General features: G+C 43.8%; 1 protein-coding gene across 2 annotated transcripts in view; it reads left to right on the top strand.

Moving 5' to 3' along the window:
• Positions 1-17,694, top strand: part of LOC137571169 (uncharacterized) — a 112,752-nt gene that overhangs the window by 33,599 nt on the left and 61,459 nt on the right. For both annotated transcript variants that reach the window (XM_068279968.1, XM_068279969.1), the window contains exon 4: positions 15,285-15,326. In XM_068279968.1, the coding sequence (XP_068136069.1) occupies positions 15,285-15,326 (42 nt within the window). The remainder of the gene's footprint in view (positions 1-15,284; positions 15,327-17,694) is intronic.

Consider the following 17,694-nt stretch of genomic DNA (forward strand, 5'->3'; position numbering starts at 1 on the left):
ATTGGAATCGCGATCGCGATCGCATTTCATAGTGGAAAAGAGCCCTAAAGATGATCAGTGAATGGCATGTTTCCCCATGATCACGCATATTTGGTTGCAATTTACATGCAGCGTCATGTTGGACAAATATGTTTTGGCTGATTTTGTTTGGGTCCAATTCCAAATTGGGTATAAATTGAAACCAAATGTGTGTTAAGTTGGAAAAATCAGCAAATTGTTGATCATGCTGATAAATGAGTAGAAGCTGAATTCTGGGCCCTTCTTAATGTACAGTCCTGGCCAAAAGTTTTGAAATTGTCAAAAATATTAGTTTTCACAAAGTTTGCTGCTAAACTGATTTTAGATCTTTGTTTCAGTTGTTAATGTGATGTACTGAAATATAATTATAAGCACTTCATATGTTTCAAAGGCTTTTATTGACAATTACATGAGATTTATGCAAAGAATCAGTATTGGCAGTGTTGGCCCCTTTTTTTCAGGACCTTTGCAATTCGACTGGGCATGCTTTCAATCAACTTCTTCACCAAATCCTGACTGATAGCAACACATTCTTTCATAATCACTTCTTTGAGTTTCTCAGAATTAGTTGGTTTTTGTTTGTCCACCCGCCTCTTGAGGAATGACTACAAGTTTTCAATGGGATTAAGATCTGGGGAGTTTCCAGGCTATGGACCCAAAATTTCAACGTTTTGGTCTCCGAGCCACTTAACTATCACTTTTGCCTTATGACACGGTGCTCCATCATGCTGGAAAATGCATTGTTCTTCACCAAACTGTTGTTGGATTGTTGGAAGAAGTTGCTGTTGGAGAGTGTTTTGGTACCATTCTTTATTCATAAAGACAAAAGAAATACCGAGAGCCCAATATAGTGTAGTATGCAAAACAGGGGGTTGGAAATGAAAAGTATATAATGTATATACTCACAAACGTGGGTCCCTGCCTAGGTAACCACTGCATAGGCAGATGAGGAGATTAGACCTGTCCTCACTCAGGATTAAAAGTCGCTCTCTGTAGATTAGGAAAAATGGGGATCAACCCCTTCACCAGGAGTGGATATTGATAATGTAAGAGTGAACAGAGGCGCCAGCAGGATAAAAGGTTCTAAAAGGCTTACAATCCCTCAGGAGGTGGTGGTGGACTCGCCTCTCCGAAGCAGACAAGATACCGTCAGTTTTATGACAACAGGTTTACATTCTTTATTCATGGCTGTGTTTTTTTGGCAAAATTGTGAGTGAGCCCACTCCCTTGGATAAGAAGAAACCCTACACCTGAATGGTCTCAGGATGCTTTACTGTTGGCATGACACAGGACTGATGATAGCGCTCACCTTTTCTTCTCCTGACAAGCCTTTTTCTAGATGCCCCAAACAATCGGAACAGGGCTTCATCGGAGAATATGACTTTGCCCCAGTCCTCAGCAGTCCATTCACCATACTTTCTGCAGAAGATCAATCTGTCCCTGATTTTTTTGGGAGAGAAGTGGCTTCTTTGCTGCCCTTCTTGACACCAGGCCATCTTCCAAAAGTCTTTGCGTCACTGTGCGTGAAAATGCGCTCGCTCACACCTGCCTGCTGCCATTCCTGAGCAACCTCTGCACTGGTTGCACTCTGATCCCGCAGCTGAATGCTCTTTAGGAGACAATCCTGGCGCTTGTTGGACTTTCTTGGATGCCCTGAAGCCTTCTTAACAAGAATTGAACCTCTTTCCTTGAAGTTCTTGATGATCCTATAAATTGTTGATTTAGGTGCAATCTTATTAGCCACAATATCCTTCCCTGTGAAGCCATTTTTATGCAACGCAATGATGGCTGCATGCGTTTCTTTGCTGGTCACCATGGTTAACAATGGACGATGAATGATTTCAAGCATCACCCTCTTTTTAACATGTCAAGTCTGCCATTCTAACCCAATCAGCCTAACATAATGATTTCCAGCCTTGTGCTCATCAACTTTCTCACCTGAGTTAACAAGACGATTACTGAAATGATCTCAGTAGGTCTTTAATGACAGCAATGGAATGCAGTGGAAAGTTTTTTTTTTTAATTTCCATGGCAAAGAAGGACTATGCAATTCATCTGAACACTCTTCATAACATTCTGGAGTATATTCAAATTGCTATTATAAAATCTTAAGCACCAACTTTTCTAATTGCAATATGTTTGACAGTCTCAAAACTTTTTGCCAGAACTGTAGAGGAAGCAGTAATCACAGCCCTCCCACCTCTGACCACACCTCCCACCTCTGGCCACACCTCCCACCTCAGGCCACATTCATGATGCATGTTCCTCATGGGCTGGTCAGAGACATTCACACCAGTGGTCTGCTGGAGGTCATGCTGTAGGGCTCTGGCAGTGCTCATCCTGTAGAAGTGAAAAGAAGCACTGCATTGTGGTTATGACATTTTATTCCACGTTAAAATACAATAAAATTGCACTTACATAAAGTAGATAAACTCTTATAGGGCACTCACCGCACACTGATATTATGCATTTTGGTTAAGGTGTGGACATGCTGGCACATGTATTGATGTCATCAGGGTCAGACATGGCTCCGCCTACCTATACTGTGTGACAGTGCAGCCCATGAAGTCACCACCGGGCACCGGGTAAAAGTAGTTAGCGGCGAGTGTCCTATAAGCGTTTGGTTTAACTACTTTGTAAGTGTGAATTTATTGTATTTTAAAAGGCTAATGCACTATTGGAGTGCTCCTATTCACTTCTTTAGATCTCTGAAGCCCTGCAGTGTACAAAGCTGTGCAGTTGTCTTGTGACTGAGCTGGATTAGGGTCACAACAGTCAGAGTGATGAGCTGAAGCTCAGTGCTGTTGTTCTTTGAGCATTCTTCCTGTTTCTCCTTGCCCAGAGGAGCAGATACTGGACCTGCTGATTGGGTAAGGACCTTCTACAACCCTCTGAATCACACAACCAAAGGGAACCATGGCATGCATGAAACAGGGGCGCAAGGAAAAAAATGGGTGCCGTTTTTTGTTAATAAATTAATTGTTTTACCTCCCTGGTGGTAGCTAGCCGCTGGGAGCTTAATGCAGAGCAATGAACGCAGCAGGCATTTTTACTCACCTCCTGGGGGATCCAGGTTCAGGCAGCCATTCTACTTCCTCTCCATGGAGGATCTGAATCACTCTGGTGAGATCGTCATCAGTGATCTCACTACAGAGTTACAGCGCCACCTAGAGGATGGAGGGAAGGGAGATGAGTGAGGGCTGCAGCTGGCTTTCTGGCAGCATGATTTTTTCCTGGTTGTAGGGTCTGAAACGTTCAGAATAGATCCTAAAATCCAGAAATAATCCTACTGCCAGGGAGGTTAATATCCACCGATTGTCTTTGTTTTCGAAGAGCAAATAGTGTAAACTATCGTAATAAAATATCGGTATATATTAACGATATTTTACTACAACCTAATCTAACCCTACTCTCACACATAACCCTACTTACCTGACATGTAACCCTAAATTCCCCTGACTGATGCCCAATCCAAAAACCACCTTCCTAATCTTATAATATTAAAAAATGATACATTTCAAAATGATAATAACTAATGAATATTTTCTAAATACTAACATTAAAAACTATAATGTTCTATTTTTTTTAAATGATAAGTATTGTGCCCCAATTTTCTGATTTTGATGCCTTCTAGCCAATATTTGCATTAGCGCCTATTGCACGCCCACATCATCCATTAGCCCAAATTTCATGATCGGGAACCATGGGATAATGCCAAGCAAGACACAAATTTAAGATGTTTGTTAACAAAATATATGATTAAAAATATATTCCCAGTTTCCCACATGCTATATACAGTATAAAATGTGTATTTGTTCAAGGAAGCTGATTAGGAATTTTTCCCCCTGAGATCATAGATGATAGCACTCCATCAATAGGGTAAGATAGATAGATAAGATAGATAAGGTAATTTGTTTACTAGCTGAATGACCTGGCGTTGCCCGGGTATGTATTTGACTGTTGTTGGCTCTGTCCACTTTTTCTAACCCTAACACACAAACACTCAATGACCAAGTGTGTGAGCTTTGGGGTCTTTGGCATCAATAATTTGTATATTCCCATAGAAATTAAACAAATCAGATTGGCTGTTAGTGGCCCTGCCCCCTTTCCAGCATTTGAACCCCAGTCACCTAGAAACCAACTGTAGCAGGTTTGAGGCATTTATTTATTTATTTATTTATTGTATTTATAAAGCGCCAACATATTACGCAGCGCTGAACATTAATTTAGGTTACAGACAATATTTAGGGGTGACATACAGCAATATGACAATACAGGAATACAAGAAAACCAGATCACACAGCACTGTATGAGTACCAGGTAATGCTTAGTCATTCACTGGATGGAGCATGGAGATTAGGCAAGTTAGGTTCACTCAGATGCATAGCATGGGTTCACAGTAATGCAGGTGCATGATCAGGTAGGAGACAAAAGGAGGAGGACCCTGCCCAAAGGCTTACAATCTAGAGGGAGAGGTAAGGACACGAATGGTAGGGGACCAGAGTTCAGCTGTAGGTTTAGAGCACTTGTGAGGGGTAGTAGGCCAGAGTGAATAGGTGAGTTTTGAGGGCTTTCTTGAATATGTTGAAGGAGGGGGATGCCCTAGTGTTGGAGCAGCTCTTGAGAAGTCCTGGAGGCGTGCATGGGACTGGGTGATGCGGGGGGCGGTTAAGCGAAGTTCATTGGAAGAGCGGAGTGAGCGGCTAGGTGTGTACCTCTGAGTAAGATCGGAAATGTAGGTTGGACAGGTTTTGTGGACAGATTTGTAGGTCAGACACAGTATCTGCTATTAACAGTGTAAAAAATGACAGCAATTTAAATATTCCCCTAGAAAATCAACAGATGAGCTTTGATTGGCTATTTTAGGCTCCACCCACTTCCCTGGATATCAATCTCAGTCCCCCAGTGACCACCTGGGCAAAGTTTGAGAATCCTGCCATTAACAGTGTAAGAAGGCCTGCACTTTATATTTTCCCAGTGAATTTTGTTTTTGGCTCTGCCCACTTTTTGTAACATTGACATACAAACACTCAATTACCAAGTTTATGAGTTTTTGGGGTCCTTAGTATCAATAATTTGTATATTCCCATTTAAATTAAACAAATCTGAATAGCTGTTTGTAGCTCCACCCCCATTCTGAATTTGAACTACGGTCACCCAGTGACCAAATGTACCAGGTTTGAGGCATCTGCTATTAACAGTGTAAGAACGGCAGAAATTTTAATATTCCCCTTGAAAATGAACAGCGGAATTTTGATTGGCTGTTTTATGCTCCACCCACTTTTCTGAGTATTAATCCCAGTCACCCAGTAACCAACTGTGCAAACCGTGTTTTCCATTGACATGAATGGGTGAAATATGATTTGCAGTTGCAACTCTGCCCAGGTGTGCAAGGGGGACGTGAGACCCCAGAACATATCACCCCAGGTAGTAAGGAATCTGTGTACCAAGTTTTGTTCAAATCCGTCAAGGCGTTTTCGAGTGATCATGGTATACACACACACACACACACACACACACACACACACACACACACACACACCACACCACACATACACACACACCACACACACACCACACACACACACACACACACACACCACACTCTCTCACACACACACACACACACACATACACACACACACACACACCACACACACACACACACACACCACACACACACACACACACACACCACACATACACACACACCACACACACACCACACACACACACACACACACCACACTCTCTCACACACACATACACACACACACACACACACACACACACACACACCACACACACACCACACACACACACACACACCACACACCACACTCTCTCACACACACACACACACACACACACACTCACACACACTCACACACACACACTTTTATATATACAGATGAATAAAATATTAAAGTTTATTCACAAAGGCAGCACATGAACATCATGAAAGTAGTGAATCATCACACAATGCCATCAACCACAGTAATTTCAGGTGAATAACATATGTCTATTGTCAGGGGCATTGCTAGCCCTAAATATCAGTGGCATGTGCCATGGATGTCCCCCAGCCTAACAATGTTTAACCCTTTCGGGGCCGGCCACATAACCCCCCTTAACTACTTGCCGACAGCTCCACGGCTGTCCCCTTGGGACATTAGAGAGCGATCGTCTCTCATAGGCAGAAGCCTACGACAGCCGATCACCATGATTGGCTGGCTACAGGGAGGGAGGGAGGTAGAGTGGGGAGATAATAAAAAAAAATATATTTATTATAAAAAATAAGCAATAAATATTTATAAAAAAAAAACACCTAGCATCTGGGGGACGATCAGACCCCACCAATAGAGAGCTCTGTTGGTGGGGAGAAAGGGGGGGGGGGGGGGAATCACTTGTGTGCTGTGTTGTACGGCCCTGCAGCTTGGCCTTAAAGCTGCAGTGGCCTATTTTACTAAAAATGGCCTGGTCACTAGGGGGGTTTAACACTGTGGTCCTCAAGTGGTTAACGACCAGGCACAGGCACTTTTCATGGGGGGCGTGCATTTGGGGGGTCAGGCAGCCAAATCCTGTGTGTAGCTTGCTGAGCCAGATGTCCCCCCTTTCGCCAGATGTCCCCCCTTTCACCAGCAGCCTTCACTTACCTTCCATGCTCCAGCGATGAGCCGCAGTGGACACCTCCTCTCTTGCCGACATCCCCGCTTGTACTGCAGCTAAGTCCCGGGTCGTGGGTTGTTGTCACAGCAAGCAGAAATACCGGGCAGAGCGGTAGGGAGCGTTGATCATCGGGGGAACCGCAGGGAGGTGAGTGGATCCTCTTCTTCCCAACTACCACCACAGCTCTGTAAGTGATCACTACGATCCGCCGGTGATCGTAGTGATCATGTGATCAGCAGCCATACACGATGGCTGCTTATCATTGAGGGGAGATGTCATCTGTCATACGACAGCTTAATCTCCCCTCTCGGGTGCGCACCATCACGGGCGAGAGCAGAAACGGGGGTGGTGTAGATCCTACATCGCATCAGGCTAGAACAGCCACATGTGCGGTGTAGGATCTAATAGAGGCAGTCTCCAAAAAGTAACACTGCCTATGTATGTGATATTCTGCATTTTTGTTATTTTTTTGTTTTTGTTTTCATTCATCTAAAATTAATCCAACATTTTGCTGGGCAGGTCTACTTAGACCACAGTTAAGTTCATGAAAATTTGGCCCCACCTATGACCACACCCACATTCCAATGCATGGCCACACCTATTTTCCAGCTGGAGAGCCCAAAAGTGCCCCAGATGTCTTAGGATCCTAGCAACGCCCCTGTCTATTATTGTTATGCCTGTAACCTTGTCTGGTGCAGAGAATAGGGTAGCTTCAGCTCTCAGATGATTCAGTCACTCCCAATGGAAGGGTGTGCCTTCAAGTATCTATAAAGTATCACAATAATACTACAGCAAAGTCCCTGTTATCTGGAACTCAAGCAAACAGAAGTCTCAACTAACCAGCATGCCTGAGGGAATAATGGGCACTATGATTTGTGGGGTTTGCAGGTGGTTTTGCAGGAAATTAGATACGTCTCTAGTGTCCAGCGCCATCTTCTAACCATCTTGCAGCTCCTTGCGGCTTTATGGCTTGCGTGCATGGCTTCCAGTGTGTCACGTGACCCGACAAGGGTCAGGTGACATGCCAGGAGCTGTGCACGGAGGACATTGGAAAGCTGCTGTGAGCTTCAGGATGGCAAGAAGATGTCACTGGGCACTCGATAAGTAATTAATTCTGCACGGGTGATGGTTGTGCTTTTTAGGGTGGTTGCTCAAGCAACTTACAAACATCTGTATCCGGCATCAGGTGATCCCTGCAGTGCCGGATACTGGGGACTTTGCTGTTTCATTGATAGTTTGCCATCTGAGGTTTGAACATTCCTTGATGTTTTCATTGAACACAACACACAGATATTGTTCACTTCATCAGGGGAATCCCACCTTAACCACTTAAGGACCACGGGCTTAAGCCCCCCTAGTGACCAGGCTATCTTTTTTGCAAAATAGGCCACTGCAGCTTTAAGGCCTCACTGCAGGGCTGTAAAACTCAGCACACAAGTAAATTTCCCCCTCCCCCTTTTTCTGCCCACCAACAGAGCTTTCTGTTGGTGGGTCCTGATCTTACCCCAGATTTTTTTTGACAAGTATTTATTTGTTTTATTAACACATTTTCCTATTGTTTATTTATTCCCCACCACTATCCAATCAGTGCGATCAGCTTAGATGACTGTACATTCAAAAACAGGTACCTATTTTTTCTTCTCCATCCCTTTGAAGAAAAAGAAGTACTCCCACCTCCCTCCCCTTCCTCTCTCCTGGCCTAAGATTGCAACATTCCTGGTTGGGGGCAGAGAGTCCAGCTTGGGAATTTTTGGGTGTCTGCGGCAGGTTCCTAATAAGTCTCCAATGTGCCCAGATCCTAACCAGGTTAAAATAAACCAAGGTGACGTCTGCTCCTGTATCTCCGAAGCCATGTACAGTCTGGTCATTCACTTTGACACTCTGATGATTGCTGGAGCTGTGGTGGATCTCTTTCCCACCGGCGAGTTACATGAATGATGATGTAGGTGTTGAAGAGTTGCTAACCTGCTGTGGGCTAGTTGATGGTGTGGTCTTCTTCAGCTCTGTACAAGTAACCTTCATATGTTCTGGCTTGGGACAGTAGTGATATTGGTGCCTGTCTGGTGCATCTGGCTTCTTAGCAGCAGTTCCAGCTGCTGGCTTATGAGGCACCCAGGTCAGAGGAGCAGGAGGAGGGATTGGTGTACATTTTTTCCCCACTTTCCAGCAAAGGGACAGAGTGTGTGACTGTCAGGCACCCGGATAGTGACAATGGTGGCCTGTTCAGCAACATCTTTCACTGACTCAGGCTTCCGTTCCAACATAAACTGTCTAACATCAGCAGGACAAACACACTGAGCTGGTCTCGTATAATAAGGTCCTCAAGGGCCTGATAAGTGTCTTTAGGAAGGCTATGGGCCCACTGTCAGAATGTTATAAATAAATAGCTGGTCACGTTCACATACGTGTCTGAGGGTCCATTCTGCAGAGACTGAAATATCTTGGATAGACCTTTGGGGTCAGCTGGCACTTGGCAATTATAGCAGCCCTGAGAGGTGCATAACCATGATCTTTTTCTAGTGGTAGCTCCTCAAAAGTATTCAACTACTTGTCGTGGGGGTCAGGTATCTCGCCAACTGCTCCTGGGGCAGGTGATACTGATTTTCTAGAGTACCAATAGGCAAGGCATCCCACAGATCCTAACAGAACCATGAAGTCCAGAAATGACTTGTAGCCACTCCCCCTATCTGCCCACACTATACACTGCTCAGCACTGGAGCTGAGGATGCCTCGTTGGCATGTGGGTAGGAAAGGGTGTGGCCACAGCTCACAAAGCCCTTCCCTTGCCCCTAATACTCATAGGGCTCCATTGTGACGTCAACCTCCAATACCTGATCTCTTTGTCACAGATTACCATTCAGCCCTCAGGCACTGAAGGGATTCTGAAAGGAATCAACACTGCAGACAAAGTAACCTTTTGGATTGGTTGGTGAGTACACAAACAATACAATTTCAACTGTATGTACAATCAATACAACCTGCAATCTCATATAGAGATCAAGTATGCTGCCATCAATTCACATTAGCATGCAAATATGCAATCCTAACCCTAGCTAGTCCTGTAGGAAAAGGGGTGTTATTCCAACAACCTCACTAGTTATAACAATATATAACAATAAAACAATGATGGTAACGACCTCTCTGAAAGGCAGAATATCTTTGCAGAGGATATTCAAAACAAGCACTTAGACAAACTTTTTTAGCATTAAATCTATATATATAAAATTGGACGTGTGTGTGTGTGTGCTGCGATCACTCGAAAATGCCTCAACCCATTTCAACTAAACTTGGTATACAGATCCCTTACTACCTGCGATATGTGATATGTTCTGGATGTCTCAGGTTCCCCCCTGCACACCTGGGCGGAACCAAAAACAGCCAATCACATTTCAACCATTCACAATAATGGAAAGCATGTAAAGGCTGCCATTTACACAGTAATAGAGCCAAAGTCCCTAAACTTGCAACAGTTGGTCACTTGGTGACCGAGGTGAATAATTTGGACAAAGTGGGCGGAGCATAAACAGCCAATCAAATTCCAGCAATTAATTTTCAATGGGAAAATGTAAACTGCAGCCATTATTACACTGTTAATGGCAGGGTTTTCAAACTCGGCACACAAGGTCACTGGGTGACTGGGATTAATATTCAGGAAAGTGGGTGGAGTCTACAACAGCCAATCAAAATGCACCTATTGATTTTCCAGGGGAACATTTAAATTGCTTCCGTTCTGGCACTGTTAGTGCCAGAGGCCTCGAACCTGGTACAGTTGGTCAATGGGTGACTGGGATTCAAATTCAGAAAAGGGGCGGAGCCACAAACAGGCAATCAGATTTGTTTCATTTCAATGGAAACATTTAAATTGATGTCAAGGACTCCAACCCTCATAAACTTGGTCATTGCGTGACTGTGTCAAGGTTAGAAAAAGTGAGCGGAGCCAACACCACCCGAATACATACCATGGCAATGCCGTGTCTTCTGCTACTTTTCTAATAAAATAAATGCATAAAAGATCACTTTACAATGACCACATTTATGTAGCATTGCACAATACAGAAAATGGGCAGGCACACAGAGAAACTGGCTGCAGGATGTGAGACACAAGTACCTCTATTACCACAACATCAGTGTGATCAAAGCATGCAGGTTCAGAACCTCAATGGATGCTCAAAAGAAGAGAGAGCGCTTGGCACTACTGGTACAATAGATCATATCAATCCACCATGAACATTTTCACATACACATCAGATGCTGCTTATCATGCTCAGCAGTGAAGGGATGTCTGGGGTAGTGGTGGGCACCACAGGGTGTGCGGCCCGATGACCGTATCACTTGGGTAAGCTTCTTCCGAGGCTCTAATGTGCACATTTATGTAGCATTGGACACATTGTTATAATAAAGTAATAGGAATAAAAAGTAACTGGAGAAAATCTGAGCAGTCTATGGAGTTATTGTGTCCTTTAATTATGAGACCAGGAATGTTGGTAGATAGTCCTTTGTTTATAGTCCAAGTTAAAGAGACACTGAAGCGAAAAAAAAATATGATATAATTAATTGGTTGTGTAGTACGGACAATTACTAGAACATTAGTAGCAAAGAAAATATTCTCATATTTTTATTTTTAGTTATACAGCTTTTTTTTATAACATTGCATCATTCTCTAATATTTGCAGTTTACACACTACTCAGCATTGCAAATGTTTTTTTACAGAACAGGCAGTGAACTTTTGACTTGTCCTGAACTGTTCTCTGCAAAAGATAAAAACAATACAGTTAAGATAACAGCCTTCAGAACACAGAGCCCTCTGCGACTTTGAAAGTCTTAAGGTGGCCATACACTGGTCGATTTGCCATCAGATTCGACCAACAGATAGATCCCTCTCTGATCGAATCTGATCAGAGAGGGATCGTATGGCCACCTTTACTGCAAACAGATTGTGAATCGATTTCAGCCTGAAACCGATCACAATCTGTGGAGCTGCCGCTGCTGCCGCCCCCCCCCGCATACATTACCTGCTTCGCCGGCACAACTTCCCTGGTCCCCACTGTCTTCTTCTCCGCTCCAGGCTCCGGACCGTTCCTGCAGCTACTGAACTTCCTGTCCAGGGGAAGTTTAAACAGTAGAGGGCGCTCTACTGTTTAAACTTCCTGCCGGGACAGGAAGTTCTGTGTAGCTGCAGTGGTCCGGAACCCAGCGCGGAAAGAAGACAGCGGGGACCAGGGGAGTCGCGCCAGCGAAACAGGTAATGTATACCCGCTGTATTGCGTCGGTCGTCGGGCATTCAAACGCCGCTATCGACACACTCCCGACCCGCCGGCGATCGAGAAAAATCTTCCGCACGGACGGATCAACGGGAATCGACGGGAACAATCGATTTCGGACAGAAATCGATCGTTCTGTCAGTGGTGTGCGCTGCGATTTCACAGCTGATTCGATCACTGTGATCGAATCGGCTGTATATCGGCGGGAAAATCGTTAGGTGTATGGGCCCCTTTAGAGCTCAACGGCAATTTACATAGATAACAACTGGAGATAACAACTCTTCCTGTACTGGAAACAACATTAGACTTATGTCTCTGCTCCTAATGGATTATTTCTTAGCCGTACTACACATAGTTACATAGTTATTATGGTTGAAAAAAGACATACGTCCATCAAGTTCAACCAGTACAACCAGTTCAACATACAGTACAACCAGTACAACCAGTTCAACCAGTACAACCAGTTCAACATACAAATCATTATATCATAATTTTTTTTCTAAAAGCTCAGGTCCAATTAGGCTAGCAAATCTTTGATGTTAAAGATTGGCATTAACCTCCTTAGCGTTCAATTCCTGCAGGATTTCTGTGCAAAAAGTGGTTCAATTAATTTTCGGGACATTTTTGATTGCAACTTACTAAAATCCGCCAAGCAGGGGTCTAGTATCCATTTTGAGTATAATAAAAGTTTCAGAACAAAATCATGTCAAAAAATTAAATTAAAATTTCAACTTTTTAATCACAAATAGAAAAACCCTCCTCAAATATGGATGAAAAAATAAATCTACAGATGCAGAAATAAATACGGTATAGTGTTTGCCTAAAACATCTCACTTGGCAACTAAGGGCCAGTTCACACGCACACTTGCACGTCATTTACCGCCGTTTATGCAAAAGCAGCATTTTTATTTTTTTCCACTGTCTGAAAGCAGCACAGTATGGTTGTTCTGAGGTCCATTAGCGCCACACTCCTGTGTCCCCCTGCGGGATGAAAAATGACGCCACTGAAAGCCGACAAATGCTTTTCTGCACGCTTGCAGAAAAGCATTTGGACGAGTCTCTGGGAAGGTGATTGAGACATCCGACTGAACCAGCCGTAAAGGTCCATATACACACGCTGGTCTGAACTCTGAGTGGTGCACCATAACGACTGCTATGGCGGAGTGGTCATTATGGTCAGACCAGTGTGACTACATTAGGCGCACAACGATTGCATGAAGATCCAGCATGTTAGATTTTTAGTAACGCCCGGGCACAGCACAAAAGCATTGTTCTCGCAGCTCCCTCCACCAGAAACTTCTCCATTACACACACTTGTTATAAACTGTTCTAATCACCTTTTTTCCAGCACCAGCAAACTCATCAGCAAGAGTTGCACACACGACTCATCACAGCAAGCAGGAGATAGACTTTCTCAGGCTTCTTCAATATTCACGTTATTTATTCAGGAAACAGAAATTCAGATAGATACAGTTCATCATATCCTAGCCACGCCAATCTTCATGTTGCGTTACAAGCTTCTTGATTACCTTCCTAGTGACTGTAATCAGGTCCTCTTAGATCTATTCTAAGTTACATCTAGACTACCTATGTACAGCATACATTATATCAGATTACAGAAAGGAATGAAATACTTAGAGGTTCCAGTCAGCATTAAAGTAGGAAGCATAGCAGGAATCAGAGTCAGAATGCCCCCTGTCCGCCCCGTCCCGGGTGTTTTATACCGACTAGGAAAGAGTTAAATGTGACATCATCTTTGCCATCCCCGAGACCAGACTATTGGTTGAGCCCCCTCGTGGTGTCATAATACCCACCTACTCGATTAATATTTAATGATGCCTTTTGCATACATACTGGAATTTGGTATTTAGAAAACATGGCCTATGTTTACTGTTCTTGTGGTGTACATCTTGAGGTCAGAGCAAGCCTGTGGCCTTCTTTCAGGAACATGTTCTCATGTTCTCAGTATCTGCTTGTTTATTCAAGCAGACACTGAGATGCCTCTGCCTGCATCACAAGAAATTCTATTTTAGAGACATACTCTGCGGACAAGCCTTTTACCTAAACTCAGGCCAAGTAACTGAGGCCTACTTAAATTATAACAACGCTCATTGTTTCTTCCCCCGCATAACAAAAGACGCATCGTGTGCAAAGGCTGATGACACTTCTGTACAGTGTTGTTAGTGCACTGTCGCCTTTGGCTGATGACGCCTCTGTTGCGATGCGCAAGGGGGTGAAGGTACTGACTTAGCAGCTTCCAGCGGGTGGGGAGGTGCCAAGAACAATGCCATTGGGTCATGCTTAGGCATAGCTAAAGGTCCGACATGCCAGATCTTTAGGGATCGTCATTGGACCACTGTACACACTCTGGTCTGCTGCACAACTCATAGTCATTGTGGTCATTATAGTCCATCATGGCCGAGTTCAGATCAATGTGGCAATAAGTGTAATTCTCTGTACAATATACAGTATTTTTTTGTAATGCTGCCTGTAATATGTGCCTACTGCCAGTAGTTGGTGCACAAACACCATTATAACTCTTTCCAGGCTTGTTTTCAGCGTAGACGAACCTAGCTCATTAATACCACTTGTAGAAAGCATCGTCATTACCACCAGGGAGGCTACAGGATCATTAACTGCCTTTGTTTCCAGGAATTAAACCCTCTATTTATGAGTGGATAATGTATTGAGAGATAATCCTACCTCTAGCAAACTGACCTTGCCTCAGGAAGAGAGTTTTGGCATTTAATCGCAGATTATGCCATAACTTTAGAGATATGTAGCAGATGATAAAATAAACAACAGTTTAGGCTCTGTCATAATTTGCTGAAATCATGGATACCAATCATGCCTGGTTAACCAGACTACCTGTCTATGTGAATTGATATCTCAGGCTGTGGACCAAGAATCATTAATCTCTTTAAAGGTGTATCGGCCTTTGCGTATTATTGTAGCTGTGGTCATGCTACTTCAAATATTCAATATTCCTCACATTATGTCACAATGCTGAATTAAATATAGAAGGGGTGAATTAAAGGACATTTTAGAGCTGATCTCTTTAGTGCCAGGACCTGGAGGAATGTTGCTTTGACAGGTAATGTTTTATGATAGGCCTGTCTTCTGACTTATCCTGGCGAAATAAAGCGATTCTGATTCTGATTCTGAACATGGGATCTAGGATTGTAGATCTGGCAAGCAGGAGTAAGTAGGGGGTTTATTGCCCCTCTGGACAGGGGAGGTTTTACAACTCTGCATAGTTGGAAGTGTAAACACTTTCCTGACAAACCTACAGATATATTTTATTTTCTAAGATAACTCTACTTTGTTTTCTTCTGCAGTTAACAACCTCAGAGAGGAAATGTCACATGTGAAGCCTGGGGGTAAGTAAAGCCTCTGTGCCCATCTCACCACTTCTGCATTCCAGCTAACATATTTAGAAAGAAAACCGGTATTGTCACACTTTACATGTAGTGGTTGTTAAGTTCTCTTTTCTTCTTCACATTAAGGCTACTTTCACACCAAGATGTTGCGTTTTAGGGGACGTTATGGTCGCATAACGTGCCCCTAACGCAACGCTTGGTGGTGTTGAAGTTGGACGTCAGATTGAGCTGCGTTATGCAGCTCTCAAAGCAGCCGCTCCAGGTTAGTGATAGGAAGTCTGGATCTTTTTAAGGATTCAGATCATTTGAATCGGATCATTGAAAAGATCCGGATCTTTGAACCGAATCATTTGAATCATTTTACTAGGGAAGCAGACTGGGTGAAATGACTAGCAGGACAGGACTTTCCCTGCACTGTACATTCTGTGTGTTCCTGTTTCTTCCAGACAGACATCCACTGTGAACTGAATGAAATGATCACAGATGATTCGACTCACAAAAAAATCCGGATCAAATGAACGATTCGTTCATGATCCGGACAACACTACAGTCCCACCATGAATCTCTGCAGTGCAGTGAATATTAATTAGCCATGTGGCTGGCTACGGAGGAGGAGGGGAGACCTCCTCCTCCAACATTACTGAGCATGTGCAAACAGTCTAACGCTGCTTAGCCCAGTATAACGTACAGCATGCAGCACTTTGTTTAAACGTGCTGCGTTACTATGTAACGCAACGTGGGCACTGTGAACAGCACATTGATTTTACAGTGCTGTGAGTTAGCCTGCGTTACTGGCTGCTGTAACGTGGGACTTTAACGTCCCACTGCGAAACCAGCCTAAATGTTTATTCAGGGTGCTTTCACACTTGTGCGGTGATCTAATGGCATGGCAACCTGCGGTGAGATCACTGCACCCCATGAGTCAGTAGTTTATGATCATGATCTTATAGCCCTGTTATGGATGTCTATATTTAATGAGACTTTGTACATCAATATGGAAATCTTGTTCCATCTTGTTCGTAATCTGCTAATTATGATTATACATTTTTGCATACATTTTCACAATTACATCCATATGTAATTACAATTTGGACATTCAACTGATTTTGTGTAATTGATTCATAATTTCATGTCATTTTCGCATAATCTGCGTGTAATTTCATGCTGACTTTAAGCCTGAAACCCACTAAGGGCCCTTTTCCACCAGCGCGTTTGCGCTGGCTGAATCGCAAAACCGCAAACCGCTAGCGATTTTACAATCGCTACGGTTTGCTTTTTAACATAGGAATCGCGGTAGGTCATTTCCACTACCGCGATTCGCTTTTGTCGGGAACGCGAACGCGCGGCGGAGCGATAATTGCCGCGATTTTGCTATGCAGTGCATAGCATAGCAAAACCGCGGCCGCAAACGTCGGGGGAATCGCCGGTGTTGCGATTCAGCAATCGCTAGCGTTCAGCATGAACGCTAGCGATTGCAGGTGGAAAAGGGCCCTAAGGGATTGTTCACACTTAGGGCGTTTTCGCTATTTTTTCTGCACCAGTGATATTAAAAATCGCCCTAAAAGCGCTTGTACAATGATCCCTTATGGGACTGTTCATATCTGTGCATTTCATCTGATTTCCACTGACCAAAGCGCTGCCTGCACCAGTTCTAGGGGGATTTTGCTATAATGGAAGGTATAGGAAATGCGCAAAATGCTCACAAAATCACCTTGTGCGGCGATTACGTTTGCGCTTTCATGAATAAGTACATTGTATTTATTCATTTCTGGGTGAAAGAGTTAAAAAAGCGGTTTATAAAAAAAAAAAAAACGTAGCACGCTGGTAAGCGCTGGGAGGGGGAAAAAAATCACTCACAAAATCGCAAAACGCTGGCCTCAGCGATTTTTATTTTAGATGTGAGCAAAGCCTTATAGCGCTTTTCTGAGCGCTATGTGACTTGGAAAGCAATTGCTCATGTCATGCTATGGGTGTGATCCTACTGGAGGGATGTGGTTTCATAAAAATCTCCCCCCATAGCATTGCATTAGCAAGAGCTTTTTCAAATCAGTAGTGCTTAGAAAAAGCTACTAGTGGGTTTGAGCCCTAAGAGGTTACTTGCAAGGCACCCATACTTGGTGTTGTCACTAGAGATGGCCCGAACGGTTCGCCCGCAAACGGTTCCAGGCGAACTTCTGGGGGTTCGCGATCTCAGAGAACCGTGAACTTTACCAGAAGTTTGATTTGCCTCCATAGTGCACAATTGGGGTCAACTTTGACCCTCTACATCACAGTCAGCAGGCACATTGTAACCAATCAGGCTACACTCCCTCCTGGAGCCACTCTCCCCTTATAAAAGGCAGGCACAGGGCCGGCCTTTGCTATGAGC

Source organism: Hyperolius riggenbachi, chromosome 4, assembly GCF_040937935.1.
Source record: "Hyperolius riggenbachi isolate aHypRig1 chromosome 4, aHypRig1.pri, whole genome shotgun sequence".
In the NCBI taxonomy this organism is placed as follows: domain Eukaryota; kingdom Metazoa; phylum Chordata; class Amphibia; order Anura; family Hyperoliidae; genus Hyperolius; species Hyperolius riggenbachi.